Source organism: Motacilla alba, chromosome 2 (genome assembly GCF_015832195.1).
Source record: "Motacilla alba alba isolate MOTALB_02 chromosome 2, Motacilla_alba_V1.0_pri, whole genome shotgun sequence".
NCBI lineage: Eukaryota > Metazoa > Chordata > Aves > Passeriformes > Motacillidae > Motacilla > Motacilla alba.
In genome coordinates, this window is record NC_052017.1 from 105,824,414 (window position 1) to 105,846,864 (window position 22,451).

Below are 22,451 nucleotides of genomic sequence, written 5' to 3' on the forward strand. Positions count from 1 at the left end.
ACAGTGAATATCACTCTCAAGCACACATTGCTTTTCAGTGGGCCAGCAAATTTCTTTCTATTACATTTATTTCAATACCTACCTTTGAGAAAAACAACCTGTTTTACTGAGCAGTGTACAGATCTTGATACAATGGGATTCCAGATCTTGGTGGTTCTTTAGTTCAAATAACAGCAGTAATAATAATGCTACTTTCTGAGGAAAAAGACAAGACACAAAACACACTCACACATAATGGTAAACTGAATTTATTTCCTTTTGGAAAACAATTCCAGTAATCTCCAGGTTCAGACCGCAGAGTAAACATTAATAACAGTAACATACAGGTTAGTTCAACTGATTCAAGAATTTGGCCATGTGAAATCATTAAGGAAAGTCTTGAACACTCAAAGCTTCAAATGGTATCCAGGAAAAAAAAATTCTTTGACAAACTACATAACAACTATTGCATATATGGTAATGCTATCTGTCATATCGCAAGGCTTACAAATATATATACGGGCCTTATTCAACTGTGGGTTCCTGCTCTGTGAGAAAGAGTCTCTTCAGATTTTTTGCACGAATCTTCAGCAATAAAAAATAGTCTTAGATTCATCCGTTTGTATACCAAAAGAGAGATTTCTGGACTGAAGTTTAAATGAAAGGGAGGCCAAACAGAGCTGAAATGGAACATAGCTGTTACGTTCTCCCTCCTCCTTGAAAATGACATTTTTTCTTAAGCTATTTTTTTCTCCTCACACAGTATTATTATTATTTGTATCTTTCCTGAATAGGGCCCAAGTCCACTTGTCTTTATAAGACCATTTTAGTATCAGACAACATAATACATGTGCAACACTTTATATACAGGAAGTCTATCCGGTGCTCAAAAGTTCAAACACATGAACATCCAACAGTTTCGATAATACAAGTTTTATGGTACAATACAATGATTCTGAATAATATACATTAACAATGAAAGTTTCGTGCAAAGAGTAAAATGTGTTCCCTTTTTGTGCCACAAAGAATTCTCTGGAAGAGACGGGCCTTGCACTAACTGCTGTGCTGGGTCATCGTATGATTCTGCAACAAAAACAAAAGAAACAACTTAGTCACAAGACAGGCATTTCTGTGTGAAAGAAGGATGCAAAAACAATTTTCCCAACATATCTTGTAAAATGATGGGCTGGATAAAGAGAATATTCTTGACCCCTCCTTGTTTAAACTAGCCAGAAACAGCATAATTATGGAAGAGAGGAGTTCTCTCCAGCTGTTTCACACCAGTATCCTTTACATGTGCCACAAGAAGGGCAACACACTCTCTGCAGATAGGGTGTGGGCTGACCTGCCCCAGTGAAATTGCAGACCAGGTCAGCGATCCTGGTGTCTGCTTACACGTGGTTCATGGTTTATGCATTGCAAAGATGAGAAGTGCATTTGCCATAAGTCTTATGCTAACTGGCCTGTGTTTCCTACACTGTGGCACTGCTTCAAATGCTCTCCTGCAGTAAAACCTATTTCCCCCACATGGTAAGAGAAACTCTGCTACAGAGCTCAGAGACTGATGAGAAAACAGGAGGGGCTGGCACAGCCTGCCCTTTGGTCACCAAAACCCACAGGTATTTTTCTTCAGGTGAGTGCAGTGCCTTATGTGTAGTAACACATCATGGACTTTGGAGTCCTAAAATCTCCTTTCCTGTACAAGTAATCAAGCAGCAAACACAAGTTTCACCCTCTTTCCTCCTCACCCCTCAAACCAAATTGATCACTTTCAGAAAGATGCTATTGTGCTGCCTGTACTGGCTCAGATCCTTCACAAGCATTGACCCAAGAGCAAGGGACCAATCCAATACATCTTAAATTTTCTACCGTGTGCACTGGATTCACAGATAACTAGAAAACATCTGTGAATGCTCGGACAACAGGGCAGCCACTGATTAGTGATGAATTTTCCCCTTAGTAATCGGGGCCAGATTTGGGCCAGTGACCCAGAGGGCAGGGGTGTCACATCCCATGATTTGCTCCCAGCACATCCAGACCCTTCACTCCACTTTATTAAGTTAATCTGTCTTTAAACCTCTTTGGACTAACGCACTCTAGGATGAACCTGGTCCCACAAGACAGTCATCATTTACAACAAAGTGAACATCTACTGAACCATACCCTCCAGAGCCACCCATGAAAGGGCACACGAAAACAGCCTCGGTGAAACAAATGTGAAATACAGCGCGACTGCAGACCAGCCTAAAAATCCTCTCTCCCATCCTCCTTCACTCTTCCCTAAACTGTGCACGCACACAAATAATAGTTCATGGGACATTTGGCAAGGAAAGGATCTTACAGTAAGACTGAGGAATTTTTAATGTAGTGCCATTCTCAAGATTAAAGGAAAATGACCCAGTGACACTCAAAGATGCAATTTCCAGATGTGAATACAAAATGATTTAATGCTGATGGCAGGAATTCCAGACTGTCCAAGGCCAAAGAGTGTTAAAAAAATATGCTCCACCACTTGATTTCATCTAGTTCCTCATCCTTCCCATAAAATCATTTCAAAATGATGTAAAGCACTAACAATAGATGCAGCCAAAAATGTTGGCTGGTCACAGGTAATGGGCTCTGACTTTAAAGCACAAAAGCAAGGAAATTAAGAGTTAAGCCTGACAGTCAGTCCTTTTGTCATCCTGTTGTGTCCATTTATTGCAGCACTTACAGCATAACACCACAGGCTTATTGGAGACCCTGCAGTACCTAGAAACAACAGGACAAGGTAAATATGGGGCGGCAGCCTGAATTCTGATTTTCTTCTCTGCTTCTGAGCAGGTGAAGTAATATACCAATTGTTACATTGCAGACAGATATTTGGGGGGGGGTCTTTTGTTTCTAGTCTACTGAGAGTAAGCATGTCAGTCATGCCCATTTTTTATTTCTTTTCACTAAGTGAAAAATGCATAATAAGTATGAAGCTGGATGAACAGTTGCATATGAAGCAGTCAAAAGGTGTTTTAAAATTGCAGCCGTAACTCTGGCTGCAATGACATTTTTGATTAAAAAATAAAAATGCCCAAATATGAAGGAGACAAAATAAAACCCAGCATAAGGACTGACTTGCCCCAGCTCGCAGTGTCTCTGACTCCTGTGCCCTGGTGCAAAATGAGATTCTCTGGAGATAATGAAGAAATAATAGAAAAAAACCCAAACAAGCGTTGCAGAGAAGAATGAGACAGGGCAGGATAGGAACATGAGGAAATGCTTTGAACATTTAGGCCTTAAAAAGGCAACAATACCTGTTGTAAACAGTCAAAAGAAAACACAGTTTCCAAAGTCATTAAGGCTCCCCAAACTCGAGGGATTAGGGAGAAATACCTATTTGGCTAAGTTGCAAAAAAATACAAAGTGGAAACGCTTCAGGAACATAACATTGACAAGACAAGCAGGCGAAGGATGGGAGGGGAGAGACAAGAAAAGGATGAAAATTCTGTAATCCTACAGAGACCCATATTCCACTCTACCAAAAGCCATCTATTGGAGACCCCATGTCTAAGTGACTGAAAATTGCAAACATTAATCCCAGTTATGAACTGTTGTTGTTTTTATGAGGGGTGTTATGTTTAAAAATTTAGGGCAAAAATTCTCCTCTATTATCCACGCAGCAGATCTCGACTCTGATAGTTTCTTTGCCTCGTGTGCAGCGAGCTCCCGCCTCCCCAGCAGTGGGAGATCAGGCACGCGGGGAAAGCGGAATTTGGAGCTCCCGCCGGCAGGGACGCGGCAGGGCCATGGGAGCGCGGCACACCCAGGGAGAGCACAATATTACACTTGAGATCCCCTGTGTGCCTCGGAGAGCACGCTGCCCTTCACTAAAGACACACTAGACAAGCCTGAAACACACCTCCTCCAGAAACTTCAACTAGTTTGCCTGAGTTTGGAGCAGTTAGTACCTCCACTTGCCAAAGAGAAGTCATTTACCAAAGTACAGGAGGTATCATATGCTCCCCCCCTTCTTTGCCTCCCCCAAATCTGATTGTGCATTAGCGCATCTGTTTAATTATGTGGTAGTCTCCCTACAAAGCAAAAAGGTAAATTTCCTGCTTAGCCATGGAAAGGGGAAAATATTTTTCTCAATATGATCTTTCCTGGACTTCAGCAACAGCTGTGTTCCAATTTCCAAGAGCGGGGATCTCATGAGGAGACACTAGTGTGCAAATACAAATTCAAGCCTTACATGCACAAAATGGAGGAACGGGAAAGCAGGAGGAGTGTGTGTGTCACTGCATTTGTTATCATGTAGACACAAAACAGTAAAATTCCTACATCCTCAATTTCTATGTCTCAGTGTTACCTGGAAAGCAGGTATATTTCCTGGGAAAATCTGAATTCACTTTTTTTCACAAGCAAAAGAAACTCTTCAAGTGCATTTTCCCTATTACTAGAAATAATTATTTTTGATAGCTGAATCCAGAATCCCAACTGTTATGTGACCTACTATAAAATTACATGCGACCACTTTTCTGGATAAAAATGCTTTGAGATATCCCTGTTGTTAGTGTTAAGGACTAGAAGATACGAAAAGAATTTCAGGATAATACTGTGTGGAAGAATCTCCTTGGCAAACAAATTCAAAAAGATTTCTTCACAGAAAGGCTGGAGACAAAAGAGGTAATAGTACTTGTTGTTTGGTGCATGCCTTTATGTTTTAGAGGGAACATGAGAAGTAATAGCTAGCAAAAAAGTTCCCACCCACAGCATCAAAATTAATGAAGAAAACAATACTACAGATAGCCCCAGACTCAGTGGCCCATTAGAATCCTTATTGTGAACTGTGGTTTCATTCAATTTAAATGGGACTTCTCTATTTTATGAGCAGATGAACCAAGACATGGCTGTACCTGACAAACAGTGCAAACAGGGTACACGCGAAGAGGCATAAAGATGAAATGTAGGTGCATTATTTCAACAGATGGTAACAGTACCACAGCAGCATGTTATTTTTTCCTTAGTTCAAGAACACAAACATGAGTAATCAATCATCACTGATTAAGTAATTATGGTACCCTACATGTTATCACTTATCTGGAATCCTTTATCTGTGTACGTTACAGACCATCTTGTAATTTTTTGCATTCAAAAAAATAAAAATCCATCCCACTGCACTGCAATCCAGCTCCAGGTTGTAAAACAGAACTCTACATTACTATCAACCTTTAAGCACTACAATTTACTCTTTTTTTTTTTTTTAACAAAAGCAATTGGTTTCCAACAGTCTGGATAATAAGTCTTTTGACCTGCATTCTTCTTTGACCCATTAAGGTCACCCCTGTGCTTGGGCATATAGCTGACTTAGGAAATGCCTGCAAGTCCTGCATTTCATCTCCTGCCCACTCAAAATAAAGCTTTCTTTAAATGTGTCTGTACGGGTCCCCGAAGACCAGGGAGGCATCCCTGTAGTGGGCAATGGAGGGACAGAAGCTTCTGCCTTTATTAATGAATGCAGACCATTATGAGTCTGGCTGGCTCCTGCACTGTTCCCAGAAGCATATACTGTACGTGACTTAAAATGCTAGAATATTGACACAAAGCGAGCTGGGCACCCCTAAGGAAAATTACTCCTTGGATATAATGTAGGCTCGTAACAGCTATTAGAGTACAAAATAAAACCCTCCGGGATCAAACTGACATATACCGCATTCTACCTACTCCTCAAACATTAGAAGAATTTCTTTGTGAAGGCATTCTCAAGGACAGCATTAAACTGACTTTTGTAGCAATCTGCAACAGCTTTTTGGCTTACAGCTTTTAGTACTAAATCTCTAGTTTGAATCAATATAAGTACTATATCTACCACATTAATCAATACATTTGGTTCAATACATGTTCTATTAAATTATACTTTCTAATCAAGATTTTCTGCTTCTCTTCCCTTCTTTTTTTTATTCCAACTTCTTATCCTGTACCACACTTTTCAAACTGTCTGCAGCTAAGAAGAGGATGTTGGATTTTTCAGAACCAAATCGGAAGAAAGAAAGGCCTGTGGAAAGGCAAGCCTAGCAAAACCTAGCACAGGATCCACATGGTTTCCAGAACTCTGGTCCAATGCTCTATTCCTTGTTCTGATTGCCATGACCCCTCATGCAGAAAGCTCTGTATTGGACACTGTTGTAATATTGGAAAGACGAAGGAGGAGGGAAGAGGAATATTAAGTGATAACACTAAAATCAAATAAATGAAACTTATTCAGACTAAACTATAAAAAATGCAGTACAAAAGGTTATTTTTTAAGCTGTTTCTTCAGTTTTGTGCTGCTTCAGTAATGCAGCACAAAGTTTCCTGTCAAGGCCCCATTATATTGCTGAAGGATTCTTTCCTGGTAAACTGTAATATGATTATACTCAAGGACTGAATCGATGAGTTACTTAGATTTGTGCAATACTAAGATTAAATACAAACTATAAATTAAGATGTAAAAATATATTATTTAGTCCAGGTCTTCGGGGATATGCGAAACACTGGGATAGAAGATGTCTCCAGCAATCTGACCGATCTACACAGTTAGAATAAATGACTTTCCCACACCTGTGTTAGATTTGGTGGAATGTGGTTGTTCATAAGAAGAGAATATGAAAAGTAATGTCAAAATGATAAATATTGCAGGCATGCAATGAATTTGCCACTGCCTCACAGATAAAACCACTGCACTCGTGTCCCTCACTTACAGTCAGTTTCTCTTTTCCTATCTCCTTATAATCACTGTGAACCTGCAGAAAAACTGTTGCATTTTCTTTTGACATTTAACATCATCTCACTCAGCTCACAATAGTGTCTTATAATACCTTCTAGATGACACTATGTCACTATTAAACAGAAAGGTGAAATAGCATAATAAAAGGAAGAACAAGAATTCATACAATTTAAGGACAGAAAAGACCCATTAGGGCGTTTTCTCCACCCATCTTGCCAGTGTTGGATTATTGCCTATAGTGTAATTTCAAGTGTTTTGCCCAGTCCAATTTTAATTAGAGCTTCCAATGCTCCTCCTGGGATACTATTTCACAGTTTCACAGACCTCAGGGTTAGTATTTTTTTCCTGATGTTCATCCCAGGAGAGGAAGAGGCTCAGCCAACCCCAAATCACACATGAAACCAAATCTGCATAGTTAGGAGCTGGTTTCAGTAGAATATTTGGGCCATTTTGAACCACCTGAAAGCAGTAAACTTACTTTCAATGCCCCAAAAAATTATGGAACTAGCTCCACTGCTGCTGCAAGCAATTAAGAATATTCAGTTATGTGGGTTTCTAAGGCTCAGTTGCTGTATAGGTAAAAAAAACCAGTATAGGTGGGATTTGGGGTTTCTGTACTAAGGGTAATGACTTCTATAGTGCACTCCACCAAATGCATTAATTGAGGGTTAGGGTCATATCCAGGCTCATTCTCTGATTCTATAATCCTTAATTGTACTGACAGAGCATCTATGGACATTCAGATTGTAAACATTTCTGTCTTTTTCACATATGTGAATTACAAAAATAGCAAATCAGTTGAAGCTCATTAACAAATGAGCGATTATTTCCCCTCTCAGACCCCACCCTTCCTTTCATAAAACACTAACTACAAGAAATTAACTTGAATTACTGTATCTGAAATGTCAGAACTAACAAACGTTTCTAATGTGTTTTGCCCCACAAAGTACAATGCTTCTCGCACAAATATATATTCATATTTCAGTGGTCACACTTATGCTGAGTGAATGAGGGAGATAGATAAGAGATATGTCTAATAGTTTTTCATAGGTGAAAAGTAGGAGTCTGAATAGAGACTTGGAAGTTTTGGACAGAACAGAAAAAGTCCAGGCAAAGTGTCCCTGCCACCAGCATCTCCAGTACTTAGTGCAGCTGGCAGCGCAGAAGGACTAACAATGAATTTATAAATAATACACTAAAGTAGGCATGGAGTTTCATCCAGGCCAAGTTTGCTCACCAGCCCAGACCGAAAAAAATACAGTCTCCGAAACATCAGATTCCCAAGAAAATTGATCTGAACTAAACCAGAGCTATTTCCACAACAAGAAAGGGGCCAAATCCCAAGAGAATCTGTGTTCCCATAAATACCATTTATGTGTGGTGACTTGATGTTTACCAGCCTTTGAGAATCAGGTCTGTTCTCAGACATGTTTGCCAATTAAGTGGTCATCTTAGGACATGACTGACCACTGTTGACAATGATAATTTAGGAAAGTCTACACTGAATTGCAGTCATTCATATAAATTAATTCACCTAAGCTATGTGATTTGATATTATGTTAATGTTTCTGAAATAACATGACTGCTAATCAGATTTTATTCTTTATCATATTTATGTAAAACTCTCAATGTTCTAGTTTTTCCACTCAGCATTTCCAGCTGGGCCAGAGCAAAACTACCTGTAAATAATTTTCAAATTAAAGAGCATGGTCTCAGGGATGCAAACTTAAAATTAAAACCAAACCCAAACCAAACTAAAGCCCCTGATACCTATTTTTCTTCAGAGACTTCCAGTAAGTCACTAGTAAAATGTCAATGATTCCTTTTGGATTCATTACTATATGCGAGTACATATATCACAGATTTGTTGTATGGAAAAGAATGACATATATTCCTGGGAACAGCAAATAAGACTTTCATCATTGTCACTAGAAGAGAACAGACACAAACACCAATGCCTGTTCACCATCCTTGCACCTTTCTCATTATGAGCGTTGGCAGGGGGCTCCCAGCTAAGCCTCTGACATAAATCAGAGTAGCTCGAAGGCTGCTTTAACCTATGGTGCCAGGCAATCGCCTCCCATAAGCCTGCCTCACCCTGTCTGCTGCTCATTGAAATGCAGTGAAACTTGCAACAATGTCTTCCATTTCAGGCAAGATGTGCCTGGCTGCATGGGAAAGGTGTGTACATTACCCCGTAAAAGAGAAAGCAATGGAGAGAGGGGGGCAATAGTTAGGGTATGTTCACAAGAATTCTTCAAAACTGGGAAACCTCCCTGTTCTATTATATGGCAAAGGGGCTGTACTGATAATCAGGATCCAGGTCTAAGTCTTGTCTGTAGGAAAACAAGGCCTTTGTGATACTGCAAATGTTTGAAACTAATACACAAGCATTCTTCCCCAATAAGAAAATTGTTCATTAAGTGGGAATAAAAGCTGAAGCAAAAAAGGCAGAAGGAGGCACTTCTGAGAAATATATCAAAAGTCTTATTACTTTAGAATATGGTTATGGTTACCCTGGTATAAATTAAGAAAAGCTCCACTGAAATCAAGGGAGTTTCAAGACAGGAACAAGCAAGAATACAGCCAGGCTAAAACAAAGTGAATATTGCTCGTATACTGATTGATTCTTGCACACCCTCTGCAGAGGCCACAGCCAGAAGTCTCTTCACCCTGTCAGACCGAGCAAGCTGCACCCCAAGTTGAACAAGATTTGTCTGCAGCTTTTGTACAACACAACAGAGTAACAGGAGACAACAAGCCTTGATAGGCAATACTGCCTAATAAGATATTCAGGGATTGAGTCAGTGTTTTACAAGACATGTGTTCATGGGCTAGTTGTTGTTCTGCTTTAATTTTTTTTTTGTTATGTTTAATTTATCATACTGGTGCTTTCCAAACTCCAACATCTGTAAACAAGTTTAAGTTTGACTGACCTCCCCTTTTACATCAACAGGCAGCATTTCTACTTTGTGCTCTGATTTCAGATACCTTAAAGACAAATAAATCTATGGGGGAGAGAGAGGTAATAAACCTGCACAACAAATACAAATCCCTTTGTCTGACAGTGTGTGGACATCTTATGTGAATACAAATTTGCCTAGCTGTGAGTGAGGAACTGGCTCCTGGAACTGGAGCTGTGCTGTGCGCAGATTCCTTTATAGGTCAAACCCAATTAAACAAACTACTACTAAATATTTAACAGCTCAGTGCAGTAATTAGTGACAAATAATGGAAGCTTAAACTGATAATTGCACAAAAATGTCCTGTTGGAAACATTACACGTTCCTTACTCCTCCTCTTTGTCTCATACTCAATGAATCCTGATCTGTTTCAAGGATTAAACTGACAAATGAATCTGGATTTTACGCATATCTATTTGGTCTGCAGTGAAGTTTTCTATGACTTGCGAGAAGGAATTTTCCAAGGGGAATTCTTCTTCTCAAATTTCCATTTTGGATTCTCTGCTTTTAAGCAGAGTAATTGCTAAAACATGAATTGATTTCAAATCTCCAATCAACCTGCAAGTCCAGAATTCAAGCTCCTGTCCATAGGATTCAAAAGGTCACCCAATTAAAATGGGGAAGCACACAGAGCTGTGATTTAAATGCAAAGGGCAACCTTTAAAACAATGATACTTTCCAGTTTTCCACAGGTGCATGTACAAGAATCTCTTTGAACAAAATTACAAGTGAAATTACAAGTTTCTTGATACAGCCTGTAAGAAAAGTGCTGTAACTTGTCTGCACTCCTGTTATACAGACAGACACGTTGCATGCTTGTATCGATCGCAGAGTTCGCCTCCCTACCTCCCAGACATAACACTGGGTTTTGTGCTTACCAGGTGACATGGGGCAGCCTGGAATCTATTCTCCACACATTGCCAGCTGGTGTGTGGGGCCTTCTACAACAGCACCTGGCACACGGGAGGTTGTGGATCAGCCCAAGATTAACTCACAGTGGCTAACATTTTCGCTCAGGTGAAAGCAAACCCTGAACAAGCCCAGTTTTAAAATCAGCAAACTTTCCTTTCACATGTGGAAATCGTATTTGGAAGTTATCCATCCAGCAAACATACATACATACACCCAGTTAAGATAATGCAGAAGTGGATGGGAGCCTATATTGGATCCTGAAATCAGGAATGCAAATGGAAATTTGTCCCCTTGTCCATAGTATGCCAATTTTAGACTGCATAGGATAGAAAAGGAAAAGCTATGGTGCTCTGCTAGCTCTCCTCCTCTTTTAAAATCTCCAAACTCTGTTGCACATTGGTGCATCTTTTTTCCTTCAAGACAGTTTGCAAGGCAAGCCAGATTGAGCAGATTTGATGGTAACAGCCAAGGATTTCTGAGCTGATAAGCAGAGGCCCCCATGGATTTTGTGCTCTGACTTCCTTCACAACCGGTTACTGTGCCAGCCCATCTTGGACATGTTACAGTCCTTATTCCTACAGGTCTTCAAACCCGGAATAGTAGGAGCTGGGACAGTGCTTATGTGGTTGACTCGGTGTGTACATGAATTACAAATCTACTGCTTGGAAAGAAAATGAAGGACAATTTTTATCCCTTCATAGCTGGTGATTAGTTAGACAGTTAAGAACCCTATGTTGAAATGTTTTGTTCTTAGAGCAACCTCATCTGAGTTTCCACTTTTTAAGTCTAAGAAACTCCATGTTTTAAAGGTGACTTTTAGAGAGACCAGAATGCTACTTTTCCCTTTATAACAAAGTCATTCTCTAAATTTTGTGAGGACAGACACTGTAAATCAATAAATCTGGAGCATTTACTAACATGTGGTACCAGGACAAGAAAATTTCTTGTTTGTCATTGTGGTTGTTGGTTGTAAAATGCAGTTTGGATTCTCTATTGTCCTCTGTTTTCTCGTTTGGTTTTTTTCAATTGGGTTTGTGTAAAAGAAGTGTGAAATGTGACCACAGCTAAATGGGAGGAATTTTACTCTCACTTTCTCCTGTTTACAGGACCTTAAAAAATGGGGAAGGCAGTGAAGTCCAATTCCTACAATTTAATACTCCTCTGCCAAATAAGAAGTACCACACAAAGGAGCATCCTTTCATTCCTTTTTCCTTCCTCCCTGTGAGAGATGACGTATCCTCCTAGCAAATGTCATTCTCTGAGGTTGGTCATTCTGTTTCCTGTCAGACAGCTGGCCGGTGACACGTTGCAAGTCAGACATGTCATTAGGTCCTGCCTTGACCCAGTACTGACAGTTGAAGAAATGCCCCCACCCCTCACCACTGGCTTTGGCTGGTGATGCTGGGTACTCCTTGCTCTCTCCTGCTAGGGGATCCAGCCTCCTGCAGCTGCTGCTTTCACCCCTCGTTGCCCATTAGGACTGGTTTTAGTGTGCCAATCTTTGGATTGAGTGAAAAGAATCACATTTATGAGGAAAATAACTGGAGACAACACTCATTTGCTGTCTACATTTAGTGCCAAGATATCTGAAACAGAGAACTTTAATTCCTTTACAAAAAGATGTGCTGTAGCTATGGTGAGGCTAATCTATAACCCTCACAATCTTATGTAATTTGCTACTCCAAGTTAATTTTAATTCATCCAAATAAAACCCACCTAATAAAAATAACCCTTTAAAGTATTAGCTTGAAGCCAGAAAAAAAAAAACAAACTAAAATCTTTGCAATTGGAGGGCAATTCATCATACCACATTGTACACTTATATAAATTCAAAAGTTAGCTATAAACAAGTACCCACAGCAATAGTGCCGTGCATAAAGGGGCAGGCAACAGGAGACCTGCTTTCTAATAAGCCCTCAAAGGAACCTGCCACACAGAAGTGGCACTTAGTCTAATTTAAAGCTCTCACAGTTACTTTACCATGGCAAAATTTATAAACTAATAACTTTAGTAAACAGACTGGCACTCCAAACAAAAACCCACACAGCAGTTCAGGCCCACAGAGAAAACAGCTTTCTTAGAAAGGTACTCTCTTCAACAGTGAGATAAAACATTTGTTTGTTGGCTACTCTTACAGTCCCTGTTGTTCAGTAACAATTCTGCACCATTCCATCTGTACTGCCATTTCACTGTGATCTGTAGTCTATTGTCCACAAAAAATCTTTTTAGCATCCTAGGGAATATTAGACACCTGTATATTTCTGTCCTGGTCAGCTCAAACAAAGAAATACTACTGGATTTGAAAGAGCCTGCTCTGGGTCTGTGATCTCCTTTAACTGTGATTAAATAGTCAGGGCAATTTACTTTCAAATTATCAGTTTAAAAACATATTTAATATTTGCATTTAAAGCTCACATTCTTTCTCATCTCATTTAGTTTTGATTCTCAGTAACTGATAAAAATTACAAAAATTATACTGTTCTTCATTTATATACATGAAGAAAAAAGAAAATCAGAAAGCAGTAACAAGGGCTAAGTAAGAAATTACAGAAATGTCTGTAATATGTGCATATTGGACTTTTTTTTTTGTTGTATTCTAAAACCACAACACTTTGTACGAAGTTCCTTTTCAAATCAAAGCGATACTCAAGTAAAACAACTGCAGGCAAAATTTCTAAGACACGACGCAGTTTGTGTCAGAACGCTCATCACTTCAGGCTGACCTGTCAAAGTATCTTGGGAAACATGGCAAAAAAGACAAATCTGCAAGTTCCTAAGAAACTTTGAATGATAAGAACTGTGTGTTGCTCACAAACCACGGAATGCTGTGCCGCGTTAGCTGAGCCGTATTGGCGCCTACAGCAGATGTCCACCCTTTCCTACTGCTTCTAGGCACACCTGCTCAGGCTGTGCTCCTGAGAGCATCGAAGGGGAGCCAGCATCAAGATGTTTTACAGAAGAAAGCAAAGAAATAAAAAGTTTCTGCCTAGATGAGTGATGTAGAATTGAAAGATCAGAATTTAGTAGCATACACAGACACCTGCTGTCAGCAATAGAGCTATGTCATAAATTTGATATGGGTGAAGTTAGCCAGACGACATTTTTGGACCTTGACAGGCCATTTCTGTCACCTGCATTTTCAGAAGATTCTCAGCACCTTGCAGAATCCACCCCTGCATCCAACCCACTTCCTTGGGGGACCCAGTATCGTCTCAAGAAGCCTCTTTTTAGGCATTAGAAGTTAAGATTTTGGCCACAGGCCTTGTTTTTCCAGAAACAACTGCATTGTCAAGGCAATCTACAAACTCACCAGAGAGTAATTTCTAAGGGTTTTTGAAATACCTCTTTTCACAGATATATTTCCCTATTAAGTTCTGCACAAGAGTCCGGTATCTGTAGAGACTTACAATTCTCTGCTAAACTGTGAGCATTTTCAGATTAATTCCTACATGTTCACTGTATATTATTGTAAATCCATGCGGCCTAACCATTCAAATCATGGGCTACTGTAGTCCTCAGTGCATGTTGAAGCATTCCTAACACTGCCCAAACTTATGCTAGCTCATAATAGCCCATGGGATTGTTATACCAATTAAAAATCCCTGGAATTCATTGGAGTCTGAGACATGCCTGTGAGGACCAAAAGGGAGTGATACAGAACCAGCTTGCAAAATAAACAGGATTTGCTGCGTACTGAGGGAATCCTTGGCTGTCTGACTAAGGTACCTTTTATACTGGCAGGGGATGCAAATTGGAGCCTGAGGATCTGCACTTTCATTTTCAAAGCTCTTCGCAAACATCAACCACTTCACCTTCACACCATTGCTTCAAGGGAAGTAAATATGTACAGTTCCAGCATCTTCTGTTTTCTGGAGGTGCAAAGAAGCACAGGGCGTTTTTACAGTCTCTGCTCAGGCACAAAAGGGAGCTTTTGACAACCTCTTCCTTTGTGGGCAAATGAGTTTCTCAAGGCCATAGAGAGAACTGGTGGCAGAACAAGGTTTTCTGGAAAGATCCTGCTATCCAGCCTGGCACTGAGTCCACCCTGCCTAACCTGCAACACACCAAAGCAACTTGCAGAATGCTAGCCACAGTCTGCTTCAATGTAGAGGACAGATTACTACATGTCACTCTCCATAATCTCTCCTGTAAGAGGAATTCTACATGCTTCCGGGGGACCTCCCCCTTTGCTTCCCCCTCCCAGATGGTGGCAAGGTTAGAGACAAGTTGTTTTCTCAAGGCTGAGATTAAAAATGGCTCTGTGTTTTGCTAAACATTCCTCCGAAGCAGGGGCAGCGCGCGCGCGCGTGTGTGTGTGTCTGAAAAGGACCCCAATGAATGGAAGGAATGAGAGATGCTAAACAATGCTGTGCAAAGTTGCAGACTGTTCGGCTACAGGCCAGAAAATGAATCCAATTTTTCATTCTGTCATTATAAATATTTCAGTGCAAATGGTACTGATTTTCTGCAACTGTGGTTAAGCAAAGGGCCTCCGAGTGAATATTTAAGGGGGGAAAAAAAAAGAGAAGAAGAAAAAGAGGGAAGGGAAAAAAAGAAAAATAAGAGGGAGGGGGAAAATTAAGGTTAGTGACCAATTAATTTCAAACTTTCAGTGTAAAAGATTCTGGGAAAAATTCTACAGTGATGCAGCGTGTGACTCGAAGGAGGGAAAAAAACATTTACTCTGCTCTTCTTCTGACAGTTTCTCATAAAATATCTGCAGTCCATCTATCTTTTAGTACTCCAGGCTCCTCTGGAGAGCAGAAAATAGTAGTTTAAAGCTCACTTCAGTGCCAGTCTGCGGGAGATTGCTTTCCACAGGACCCCTGCTGATGGAGGCCTAGGGGAAGAGGCCCAGGAGTTATTCAATCAGTCCAAGGCTCTGGGGCGGCCAGGGCTCCTTTGAGGGCTGATTATAAAGCTGCCCTCCTGTTGCCTGCCTCTGAACAGAACGAAATGAGCAGCCTCTTGCTGAGCAGATTCTGCAAGAAGGAATTTCACCTGTCATGGAGTTTGTCAGAATTTCAAGATTTATCTTGGTGCAAAATTAATAAAATACCAACTAGGATTTCAGCCTGACTACTCAGCTGTGTCATCTCAAAGTGATCTTTCACCTAAGAAAACCTGGACACAGAGCTACTGAAGTCATTCCTGCCCTACTTTTGCTCAGGAGCTTTGGTGGATGCTGCAACTGAATAATAAAATGATTAGAGGTGGAATTCCTGACAATTACACCCAACGTCAAGTGCCGAGGTGGGTGCTACCGCCCTAGCGCGTGACCTTCCACCTTACTTCTGTGGTTACTAAATCTCCCTGGAATAAGCTAGAAATCTGAAATAGAAAAAGATCATTTCTGCAGTTTATAACCTAGCAGGTCCCTTATGGCAACACATCTGTTAAGTTCATACACTGGTATTCCAGGTCTGGATTTGATTTATAAGTTTTAAAGGAATACAAACAACAGACTACATGAGATTACATCCAGTGAAACACTGCAAATTAATATTGCCGTGACAGTCAAGTACATGGTCTTTTAACCATATTCTGAGTTTAATGTTGTGGTAAAGTGCCAGGTTGATAAAGCATCATCTAAATCTCTGTGAGCTGAGTGCAATTCTTTCGAAGCTAGACAGCCTCACCAGTCTTCTGACAGTGCCTTACAGCAATAATAATAATAAAAAATCTTCATACACTACCTGTTTAGTTAAGACTGTACTAGCTTACAGCACTTGGTCACATGAATTTCAAGTCTCAGGTAGCAAAGAAGCAACTTGCATCCTGCAAGAGGGCTAAAAGAGTAGATCAATTTTGAGAAAATAAAATTCAGCTGATGGGTAAATAACATTACTCAATTTACAATGCAGTCTTGACATGGAGAGACAGAGATCCACTTTACCAAGAAACAGTTAAATATGCTTAGATTGGGAAAAAAAGATGCATTTGCCATCAACATCTCTTACCCTGAGCTGTGACAATTTCTCTGTACTGTTCAAAGCTGTTTGCTGTTTGAAGTGAAAAATCTACCTTTCTGTCTATTTGCTCCCCAGCATTTTCTAACAAGAGCTTAAAACAAATGGTAGCATATCCTTTACCTGCCTCCTCACCCTTAAATGACAATTCAGCATTAATACACATCATAAAGCCACCTTTACCAGGCACTAGTACTGTGACAGTTTTAACACCAAGAGATCTCACAGTAAAGGGGGAGAGAGAAAGCACGCCAGTGAATGCACAGATGGTGGGAGGGGACGCAGGGTGCTCTCAGCAGGTTACAGTAGAGATGCATTAACTCCACAGAGGGATAAGGGCTTCCCACCAGTACAGTCATGAATTATAACTGAGCATGGGAGTGAGTTCTTAGTGCCTGTCTCACAGCAAATATACTGTTCCATTTTCCTGCACAATCACCTTTCACCTTTACAAATGCAAAGCCAAGCAAAATGCACCACTAATATTTAACAATATCACAGGTTCTTTATCTTACACAGCACACATCTACACACAGGAAGTGTGGGGGGAGGCAGAGTATTCACTGACACAGCGTATCCCCGAGCAAACTTACACACCCATGATCCGTGACTGTGCCTAGTGATTCTCCAGCAAAACGAGACTATAACAACACAGAAAAACAACTAAAGCTGCACGTAGAAATGTGTGTAACTCAGCAGTATTGGTTCATGAGAACTGAATCATCTCTTTCTCTCTTCCTTTGTTAACAGGGTGGAGGACACTCAATTTCAGCTTTGAACAGAAAAGAAGCTCAACTTAAAAAAACAAAAAATCAAAATCACAAGAGCCTGCACAATTCCACTCTTTTCCCATCCAAAATGTTTACACCTTGGATTGATCAAAGCATGGAAAAATCGACTCCAATACAGGTAGAAATGCTAAACCTAAAAGCTGTTCCTTCTAGGTGGGGGACATACACATTTTTTGCAAGATACACTTCCAGTTGTGTAGCCACTCTGCACCAGAGTCTTTTTCACTCATGTTTAGAATGGAGTGGCCCAATGATGCGCTTACCCTGCCCCCGACAGCAAAAAAATAAAAGGCAAAAACAAAGTAAGGAGGAAAAAAAGAAGCAAAAGGCAGGAAAAAAAAAAAAAAAAAAAGAAAAACTACTACTTTTGAGCCAAGTTTGCTGTTTACTGGAGTGCCTCTTTATGAATCACTGACCACACCTTGTTTTCCCAAACTATCTGCACCTCCTCTCTAGGGGAATTCATCCCCTCCCAACTTTCCTCCTACTCAATGAACCTATCAATGGAGAAAACTTATTATTTTTGGCAGCTGAAAATTTGACCAGTTTTAAAGGATTCATCTACCATGCCTTTCACTTTTGTTTAAATCCTCACTGTTCCTGTTCTAAATGACAGCATGGCAAGCATTGCTTTTAAGCAGTATTCATCTTGCCTACCACATCTCAGCCTTTCACAGACGGCTGCTCTCTCTCCAACAATGCAGCCTTACTCCTTTATAGCTTGAGGGCAGACACTCTCACTAGCTGTAGACTTGCTGCAAATATCACAATAAAGGACACAAATGTGAATTTCTTGTAAAATATGGGTTGGCTCTGGAGGTACCTTGCCTTAGAAAACTCTGTCAAGAGCAAACAATATATCTTTCTCCGAAATGCACAGCAGCCACGCAGTTGAAAGAGCTTTTCCAAGTGATCTAACATGTCAATGGAATCAGGATGCTAGTGAATTTTACACTTTCCTCCACTTCAGGTCTCTGATCGATATTTTAGCTTCTTTCACACTTAATATACTCAATGCTGGCTTGGCAGCATGTCTTGTAGAACTTAAAAAAAAATAAAAACTCTGAAGCTTGAGGAGGTGCTCTGTGGAGGAAGAAGGTAGGGTTTGAACTATAGATCTTAAGAGGTAGCAGTTTTGCTTCCACCAAACCCCTGTGCCTATGCTTTGGTTCACCGAAAACATGGAGGAATGAGGATGCTGGGAGCAACAACAGCCTTGTGCCAGCACTGTGGAGGGAAGTGGGGGCAGACCTTGAGCTGCAAACATCCAGTGATAACTGTGTGCCACCACTCATTGGGAAATGACAGGACCAGTGGAGAGTGGAGCCAGGAATAAGGAGCTTATTCATGGAGATGGAGTGAGGGGGGCCAGCAGCAGAGTAGGGGGAAGGGAAATCAGATTTGCAGAACTGGCCATGAAGCTCCTCAATACACCATAGCTGGATGCTTCATAAAGTCACACTGATGGCAGTCCCGGAGATGGCCATCTGTTGTCAGCTCTGGGCCAGATGAAAGATAATATAATGGCAGCTACTGGTAGCTAACAGCAGGGCAGTTGTAGGAAGGAATGTGTCCTAGAATGAAGAAGTGGTGCTTCCTGTTTAGCACAGAAAATCAGTCATCGATATCAACTACATTAGCAAGAAATTAATGGATGGACAATTAACAGAACTGAACTGATCTACCAGGGAAATTATTCACACGCAAACAGAGTGCTTATTTCTTCTGCTTACTCCAGGTGTACGTGCCAACCGATCTGACTAATGGCAAGGTCTAGGCTGAAACATTCAGGGCACAGATGATAAAACCTCATTTTCTGCAAAGGGCAGAATTCCATTTCTAATGATTATCTGTGGGTCAGGGAATACATTTACTGCTTTCCCTGCCCTCAATCTATGACAGGACTCTCTGATGTTCGCTGAGGTTTCTGTAAGGAGTGAGGGAAGAAACTGGCTTTTATGTAATAACTGAACTTCCCCTTATTATTACCATGATTTATTTTTACTAGTGCCTTATCATTATTACCAGCATCACTCAGAAGAAAAAATGTTTGCTTTCCCAAGTACTATTATTTCTATCTTGTTTCTTTCTTTGTCCCATAATCTCCTTTCTGCTTCTCTTCTACTCCTCTGCTTTTTGTTCCCTTCTTCTTCTGCATTTCTGTGCCTTTTTCTTTCCGCAGCAACTTTTGATTTGCTTCTTTAGGCTGAAATCTTGCACACCTCACTGTTCTATTTGCTAAAAAACCTCAGAAATTATTATTTTACTGTTGACATGTAACATCACTGATATGTTTCAGAGACAACATTTGCTGCTTTCAGACTGGAAACCACAAATTTCATTTAACATTTTTGCATGTCATAAGGATTTGCGGTCATAAGGATTACAAACTGTACTATGTTACCTGATTCTGCAGAATCTACTTAATATAGACCATATGAGTCAGTTTGGAGAACAGATGCATGGGTTATTTTTTTAATAGGTACTTATATTTTACAGAAAGAATCCTGCCATACAAGCATATGAACAGGAAGAAGTAGGCAAAACAGGGACATATATTCAAGCTCACATGCTTTTGGGTATGACTCTGTCCCCTAGAAAGAGAAGGAATATAAATTTTTGCTTATTTTTGAATAGGTACTTTATGAGTGTCACCCAGGATGGTATATTTAGTTTTCAGTTCTTTACCATTTTATTGTTCCTTACATCTGAATTTCTTTTCAAGAGTAAAATGTCTATTTAAATGTAATATCCATCACTTAAGTGCTGTACTTTGCCAACTAATTCTGTATTTTTATCAATAATATTACTCAAGCATCTGAAAAAACAAACCTATAATTGTGATTCAATTGCTCCAGAAATTTAAGGAATGTTCTCACAGGGAATGTACAAGGGATGTTGTGAACACATTGTTTCCCCCTTATTTACAGGAAAGACTATAGAAAATTTCACAGGCTGACTATGGCATGCAGAGTTACTCATATATGAAGTATGTGGAGACAAATAAGACACATTAATATTAAGCTCATCTTTGACAAGCACTATTTAGTGAAATTAAAATGGTCCCTGAAAAATTCTGGCTCTTTGGGCTTGGTGGGCTTTGCAATGTGCTATAAATATTCATGAACTAATGAAGTACCCACAGGGAATGTTTACATTTGAATAGGCCAATCAAAGGCGGATGAACTCACAAGCCCCAAACCTGGAAATTTCTTATTTAGAGAAGAATTACCACATGGAAACCTAATGTGGCCAAAACACCCCTCAGTCCCCAGGAGGGAAGGGGCACTGGAAGGGAATTCAAAGAATTTCTTTTTGTATTTAAACTTTGTTTGACATTGAAGAAAAAGACTTGCAGGGGAAACACTTAGAAGGTATGTCCTTAAAGAGCTAATGCATGAGTGCCTCCACTGTGCTTCTCTTGATTGCCTTTTTGAGAAAATTTGCAAAGAAAATAATTCTCCCTTCTAGGGGGAAAAAGTCTCAAATCTCAGGAACACAAGTCTGAATTTTTTAAATCTTGAAAGACATGGAAAGATGTGCACATACTGGTGCACACATATCTATCTGAAACAGAATGTACAGTAAGGGCTCAGGAAAAAAAAAGCAAACTTGCAATGCATGCAGCTCAGTCTAGTCCCCTAAAACACAAATATTAACCTAGTCTCTTAAGAACACGTATTATTATCATCATCCTGATTCACAAGATGGAGAGCATGCATGGTTATGTGGAGCAAGTTAGTACCTGACCTTACAAATGAATCCAGCTCTTCTGATTCCTAGGCATTTGCTCTGAGAAAAGCAACCTGACTGCCTGCAAAGGACTAGGGCCAACATTAATGAATGTGATGCCTGTATTTAGGCATCAAAAGTGTTTTGTTGAAACTTTAAACGAGGCTGTGGCTGCTCAGCACCTATGCTTTCAATCAAGGTTCCTAACTTCAGGCATTTTTGACCTGATTTCCTGATGTACTCAGCACCAGCATCTTGCCCTGGCCTTATCTGCAGCTGGAGGTGCTCAGCACCCTCTCAGAAATAGGCCACTGAGTTTGAAAATGCTGGCCTAAAGCTTTGACTGTTAATTGGATTCCAGGTAGGCTTCTTTTTAAGAAGAGCTGACAAAGTTATTCCCTGCTGGCTCCTGGCCTTTGGGGCCTAGAAAGCCAGCATCTATGTTCCACTCCTCACCCTAAGAGCTTGGGGACCTAGAAATGCCAAAACTAATCTCCAATTTCTCTTAAAAAAATGTTTTGAGGCCTTTTCTGTGCGAAGAAAACATCCTGCAGGTTTAAAAGTTTTGTGCCTGTTTTTGTGTAAAGAGCATAAATTATTCACGGTCTCCCCTGCTGTTGGGACCTACACATGGTACACAGACTCAACTACTGTGGGGGCCTTGGCAAAACAATCCTAGATGGAGGTAGCTGTGCCACTACTGCTATGGCTGATGCTATTCCTACACCAACCTCTCTCCCAGCTGGCCCCAGAAGGCCTCTGCCACAAGGAGACAACCCCAGCCCAGGTTAATTAGCAGTTTTCTCTAGCTGACCCCCAAATGAGAGAACATAGTGTTTGAATCCCAGCTCTGCCACTGTCTCCACTAAAGGTCTCAGTCAAGCCTTTAGTTCTTGAAATAGCCTAGAGCTTGCTTAGTTCTGCTCCAGCTCAGGTCAAGGGTATTTTAAAGGCTGTTTTAAAATGTTGAGTTTTTGGGAGCATTTTTCAATGCTGAGATCTTTGGAAAGTTTAACCCTTAAAGAAGTGAGGAAGAAACTAGAAGATTAGTTTCAACAGTGCTAACCTTAGAACAAGAAAATGGTACAACTGGAAATCCAGAGAAGGACTCACATTAAGCTACATAAAACTTCCACAGATTCTTCTATACTGCGTCTGTCCTGCTTTGTTTCAGCGGCTTGTACTGGGAGCTAAGAATGTTCTCCTGCTGTTTGAAGCGACATCAGTAACATCTGCTATGAGTGCTTCATTCTTTCTTTCATCCTTTCCCTGGGGAAGGAGCTGTGTATTTTGTTTTGGTAGAGCTCTGTTGCTGTGGGTTGGGATTTTGGGGAAGGTTTAGAAATCTACATACAGGTATACGTTT

The 22,451-nt window shown here is 40.4% G+C and overlaps 1 protein-coding gene across 17 annotated transcripts in view; it reads right to left on the reverse strand.

The window, feature by feature from the left end:
- Window positions 1–232: 232 nt before the first annotated feature.
- Window positions 233–22,451, reverse strand: part of ZNF521 (zinc finger protein 521) — a 231,050-nt gene continuing 208,831 nt past the window's right edge. For all 17 annotated transcript variants that reach the window (XM_038128658.1, XM_038128657.1, XM_038128655.1 and 14 more), the window contains one exon: window positions 233–1,062. In XM_038128658.1, coding sequence (XP_037984586.1) covers window positions 1,033–1,062 — 30 coding nt within the window. In that variant the 3' untranslated portion in view covers window positions 233–1,032. The remainder of the gene's footprint in view (window positions 1,063–22,451) is intronic.